The sequence below is a fragment of the Vulpes vulpes genome, chromosome 12 (assembly GCF_048418805.1).
Source record: "Vulpes vulpes isolate BD-2025 chromosome 12, VulVul3, whole genome shotgun sequence".
Classification (NCBI taxonomy): Eukaryota; Metazoa; Chordata; class Mammalia; order Carnivora; family Canidae; genus Vulpes; species Vulpes vulpes.
The window spans coordinates 169,458,246-169,464,245 of NC_132791.1; the positions used below are offsets into that span (position 1 = coordinate 169,458,246).

General features: G+C 48.4%; 1 protein-coding gene across 2 annotated transcripts in view; it reads right to left on the minus strand.

Annotated features, from left to right (window-relative positions):
• ATP2C2 (ATPase secretory pathway Ca2+ transporting 2) overlaps positions 1-3,303 on the minus strand; it is a 61,853-nt gene extending 58,550 nt beyond the window's left edge. Inside the window, exons 1-2 of one of the 2 annotated variants that reach the window (XM_072731408.1) lie at positions 3,252-3,303; positions 3,010-3,084 (exon numbers count right to left, since the gene is read on the minus strand). Coding sequence is in view for 1 of the 2 variants with exons in the window: in XM_072731406.1 (XP_072587507.1) it covers positions 3,010-3,105 (96 nt within the window). In the remaining variant the exon portion in view is untranslated. Of the gene's footprint in view, positions 1-3,009; positions 3,202-3,251 lie in introns of those variants that run through there. The other variant, XM_072731406.1, reaches the window with a different exon arrangement.
• Between the last annotated feature and the right edge of the window lie 2,697 nt (positions 3,304-6,000).

Sequence of the window (6,000 nt, forward strand, 5' to 3'; positions counted from 1 at the left end):
ATCTGGGCTGAATGAATGGGGTGACCACTACATGAGTCTGTTGGAACCCTGTCTTCACCCTGGAGAGCTCCAGGAGGATGAATCAGTTCACCAACCAGGAAGGCAGCAGAGGGTGGAGCCATGCCAGACTTGATTAAGAGATGGGAGCTCTGAGGGTCACAGATAACTTCCCTGGAGTTGGCACTGACCGAGTCATCAGGAAGCAGGAATTTCCAGTCCAACAGTCTCCTTACCCACCATTCAGGTTAACACAGAGAAGGTGTTTTTTTCTTTTTTTTTTTTCCCCAGTAGTTGAATTAACAGGGTCTCTTAAAGCTCTTCCTTGTTGTTACACTGGAAATACACAGCAAGAATGGGGCATCTTCAAAGCCATGGGAACCACGCTCTAATGCCACTAACTGGGTCCTCCCTGGCCTCTGTCATGACCACATGTCCCTGCTTTCTTGTTTCCCATAATACCCTAGACAGCCAGACCTTCGATTAAACATCTCTTGGTCTCTCTGTCACCTGTGGGCCTCCCTCATGAACTTCGTTTTGTACACAGCTGTATCTTTAGTACCTGGCCCCACCTGTGAAGCTTGATGTCATCATTTATCATATGATTATAATAATAAAACTAACCTCGGCACAGGGAGACCCGAAAGAAGACACAGCAAGTTCTCCGTAATACTTAGTAGGATAAGTAAGGTGGCTGGGCAAAGTGGCTGCGGGGTTCAGAGGCTGCCCAGAATGCTGTATACAAGTGTTCATAAAAGGGAGTTCACAACTATTGTAGAAATGATTGCTGTGAGCACATGTTGCTTCTTTTTTTCAATTTTTCTTGGCAAAGGAAGGGTTCCAATTGGGGAAAGTGTGAGAGCAAAGGATGTTCAGGCTCTGAGCTGAGCTGGCAGGAAACAGGTCATCTCCCCACCCCATCATACCCGCAGCTCCTTTAGTGCCATCTCCTGGATTTGCACCAAGCACCTTTGGAAATCAGACATTTTGTTTTTCACCCAGACTTTGGGGCCGGCTACCTGGGTCGCCAGTCTCCCCTCCCCTCCCCACTGCCACATCACCTATCACCCACCCTTCAGGAACATCCAAGTCCACGACCAGGTGGGTGAACCCCTGACATACCTACAGGCAGGTTGAAGACCTGTCATACCCTTGTGGACCACCCAGAAAAGATTTGGGGGAATGAAGTCCACTTTGGTGCACAGGTCAAACTCACCCCAGCATCTCAACATCACCCTCATACCTGGCACACCTAGACACCTGGCACCTGGAGTGTTTGAAAAATACCTAGCTTGATGCAAAAACCAAAAGATAGAGGGGCACCTGGGTGGCTCAGTGGTTGAGAGCCTGCCTGCCGGCTCAGGGTGTGATCCCAGGGTCATGGGATCGAGTTCTGCATCGGGCTCTCCACAGGGAGCCTGCTTCTCCCTCTGCCTGTGTCTCTGCCTCTATCTCTCTCTCTGTGTCTCTCATGAGTAAATAAATTAAAAATCTTAAAAAAAAAGAGAGAAAAGAATAGAACAAGTAACATAGAAAAGGCAATAGTGTTGGCAAACTGACTTTAAACTCCTTGAGCAGACCTCAGTGCAGGACTTTAGGGTAGACAAATTGATCTCACCAAAATCATCAAACTCTACATCCAATCCATGTTTGAGCCACACGTCACTTCAGAAACAGAGACTATGTGAGAACCTGTAGTTCACACCCCTGTGATCTACCACCCTGGTGCCAGGAATTCTCGTGCTAACATTCATGTATAAAGTACTATTTTTTTAAATGCACAAATATTTAAGAATCATACCACCAAAACGTTTTGACTGTTGTCATTCTTTGGGAGGAAAATTATTTAATTTAAAAAGATCAGTTTTTTCCATCTGATCTTTTCTATTAAAAAGTAAATTTAGGGGTGCTTGGGTGGCTCAGCAGTTTGGTGCCCGCCTTTGGCCCAGAGCGTGATCCTGGAGACCCCAGATCGAGTCCCACGTCGAGCTCCCTGCGTGGAGCTTGCTCCTCCCTCTGCCTATGTCTCTGCCTCTGTGTCTCATGAATAAATAAAATCTTTAAAAAAATAAAAAAAAGTAAATTTAACCGTGAGGTTTAGCTTCCCCAGTCAGATGGCCACAGCAAAGTTGTATTCTCCTGAGCATGCCCAAGGCACTATTTCAGGAATTATATTTTTGAATGACTGATTAAGGTGAAAAGAAAAAAAAAATGCAACAACCCTGAGATGCTTTTGCAGGAATTCAGCGCTCCCTGCTCTCCTATCATGCAAGATGCAAAGCTTACACTCTTAAAAGCTATGGAGAGTTGCCGGGTCATCCGCTGACCCTGGCTTCACCAGGTGGAAGGGCTTTTTTGGACAACTTTGTCAGTTCATCAGCCTGTAAACTCCTCTCCCCAACCCTCCCACTCCCCAGCCTGATAATCCGGTCGATTTATCCTAGAGGGTCCCCTGGAGGCTGCAAAGTCAACCTACAAATCTGAATGCTCTTCAAAACTGCGCTGGAGGTGCAGGAAACAAAGCTGGGAGGCCTGGCTACTCTTTACCAGATTTCTACCATTATTACTACTATTATTGTTAAAACATTTTTGCCAAGAGTATTTGACTTTGTTTTTTTACATCACTTTAATTTTTTTTTTTTTCCAATTCAAGTAACTTGAAAAAAAATCCATATAGGAGCCTGAGTGTGGAGACCTAGGAATGTAAACTTTCTGGGGTCAGAGAAACCTAGGTGAAGTTCCTAGCTGGGTGCCTCTTAAGGGACACTAGTAACCTCTTTCTGCCTCAGTATCAAATCCACAAAATGGGCTGTCCTAAGAGGGTTAAACGGCGTGAGCCCGGCTCTGGGCAGGAACGCGAGCTGGCTCGCTCCGAAGATGGCTTCTTTCTAGAGCCAGGGGCAGGTGAGCGAGTTGCTGGGCGCAGCACGAGGATGGGGACCTGGGGGAGGGTGGGGTGCGGAGGGGCGGAGGGTCAGGTGGCCCGGCCCGCGCCCGGTCGCCCAGACTCACCAAGATTTCCAACTCGCTCCTCTCCAGTGGCTCGTACAGGTGACCGGCGCCCGAGAAGGTGAGTTTCTGCAGGAACTGAGAGAAGCGTCTTTCCATGATGCCCAGGCGGGAGCCCCCTCGCCCAGCCTCCCGTCCGCCCGCGGCCGCCCCCGCCCGCGTCCCTCGGTCCCTGGCGTGGCCGGGACTGGCTGCGCGCGCCCAAACCTCCTGGGCCAGGCCTGGGTTACCAGGTAGCCGCCTACCTGCCCGCCGCAGGTGGGGCCCCGCCCCCGGGGCGGAGCGGCGCGCCCCGCTGCACCCGGCGCACCTGGCCACGCCCCGGGAGCTTGCAGCGCGCTGAGCTCGGGCTGTTTCCCAATCTTGCCGGAGCCTGAGAATCACCTGGAGCGAGGGGTGGGGTGGAGGTGGGCGAGCAAATGCTTATTGAAAATACAAATTCCCGGACCTCGCCTTACCCTGGGTCTTTGGGTCTGGGGCTGGCCGGGGAGCTGGACTGTAATGAGCGCCGGGTGGTTCTCCGGGGGAGCGGAGTGCGGTCAACCCTAAGGCCCTGCAAGCATCGCGGATGGGAGCTGAGTCACAATGCTGTGCGGCTCGGGGCCCCTCTGGGCTGCCGTTCCCAGTCTGTAATTGAAGGAGAAGGCTAAGATCTCACCTCCAGGGAGGGCCCTGGGAATGCATCCCAGGAGGGGGAGGAGAGAGCTTGAGGTCTCCACTGCCTTTGGGTTCTGTGTGGTGTTGGATGATCTCTGAGCCCTTTATTCTCATTTACAGAATGGGCTCCTGCACTAGCTAAGCATGGGGCCTCCGGCAGGTGCCTTACATTTTCTGAGACTTGCTACAGATCTGTTAAATGCACAACGTGATAGCACTTCCTTCGTGGTGAAGTGGAGGGTATGTTGGTGGTATTATTATCACAGGGAAGTTGCTGGACTCAGCCAACTCCCAGAGTAGATGCATGAATGTGCCTCCAAGTGGATGTCTTGAAACTGTAAGGGGTTTTGGCTTCCCGTGGGCACTGGAACCCATAACAAAACCCACCACTTAGTAGGGAGGTGGCTTTGGGGAAGGCTGTGCCTCTCATCTGTGCCAAGGTCTTTATCTATAGAGGGGGGCTTCTTAACTATAGGAACTGTAGCAGGTGACATGAATGTTTGTCCGTTAAATTGTGCTGCCTTCTTTGAACAAATATATGCCACCCACCTCAACTGCTCCCCACAGCGTGTCTACCTCAGCTCCCTTCAGTCTGACAGGCAGTTCTGGTGACCCTTCTTGTTTTCTCCTGCCTCTTGTCCCTTGACTGAAATAAAACAAGCTACCAGCATCAAGCTGTCTGGCTCTACCAGTTTCAACAAAAGCCTAGGAATATTAGAAAATGCAAATTTCTGGCACCAGTTGCTCTAGATTTGAATCTAAGGCTTGTTGCTTCCAAATGCATGGCCTTGGGCAACTTTCTTCACCACTCTCCATCTCAGTTTACTCATCCACAAAATGGGCATGGCACTACCTACCTCTCGGTCAGGGTCCCAGGAGGAAACAGGTGGCGCCTTCAAACTGAGTGACTCGGGGAGAGTTGGAAAACCATACTATTCACAAAGGTGTGGGCAGGGTGTTGAGAAACATGAAGGGATTGTGCAGCTGCCCAAGATTAGCAACAGTGAGAAACTGCTACCATTCAGGGCTTGGAAGGCAAGAGGAGGGAGCAGTTACCCAGAAAAGGTAGCTGTATAGAGCTGAAAACTTCAGTGGAGGGAAACGGAATGGAAGCCACAGATGCAGACTCTTGAGCTGAGAACTTGAAGGATAAGGCAAGAGGTGGAGAGAGGGTCTGTGGGAGCAAAGGGGAGATACAGGGAACAGACCACATAGTCCTGTTGTACAGATATGAGCTAATGTTTGCATAGGTGGAGGGCCTAAAAGTACTATCTAGTCCTTGTCATAGTAAGTCCTCAGGAAATTTTATTACCAGTATAAAAGACACATGGGAACTCAGCTCACTTATGTCTCAGGTCCTCTCCAACTGGAATTCTGAGATTTTGAAATCGTATTGGATCCAGGGAGGAAGAATGCCTTGTTGGCATAGAACTTCATGTTCTCCCAAGGGTGTCAATCAGGTGTGGTTTCTCCAGGTGGTGCAGCCTCTGTGAGCAGGGAGTGATGTGTTGGCCAGGTGCCTTTTCCTTTAAGCCCAACCTCTTGGATTCCATCACAGTGGCCTCTGCTCCAGCTCAGAGATGTCAAGAATTTGTGGATCAGGTTTAAGAACACCCAGAACATTCAGGAAGGAAACTCTGGGTGGAGGATGTTGTGGAAGACCTGGACCTATTGCCATGAAAAACAAAAATGGAGTGGACCACAGAGAAAGCTAAAAGTTATGTGACTGGAAGCAACTGAATGGGTACCTTTAGGCTTAAGTTTGCTTAATTTTTGTTTTTGTTTCATTGTGATCAGCCTGCATACATATCTGCTGATTCTTTTAATATGTTGAAACTCTGTGTCTTGTTTGTATGCAATTTTTGTAAATATTTCAGTGGCACTAGTAAAGTTGGTGTATTCTTTCTAAGGGTATCAGTAAGCTGCACTCTTCTTTTCAAATCAGTTCCATATCTATTCACTCTGTTTAGTGAGGTTGTTCCTGTTCTTACTTTTGACTACTTGATCTGACATAGAAAAATAATGAAGAGTTTAAAATTTCCCAGTCTAATTGCTTTCCTGCCCATTTGTTTCCTTGTATGTCTGAATTTCTGCTTTTTGTATTATGCTTCCCTGTTAGTGCATATTTTTTACCTGTTCATGGTGACTCTTGTAATTGTTTAATGCCTCCTGTATCTCATTAAAACATATCCCTTAAATTCCACTTTGGAGTTAGTTACCACTGTTTCTTCTCTGTGGTTTAAGTCTGCATGATCTAAACTTGGTATCTTATTTTTAGTTGTCTTGTTTCATTTCTCCCTAGAATCTAAACTCTGTGAGAGCAGGGAACTATTACAT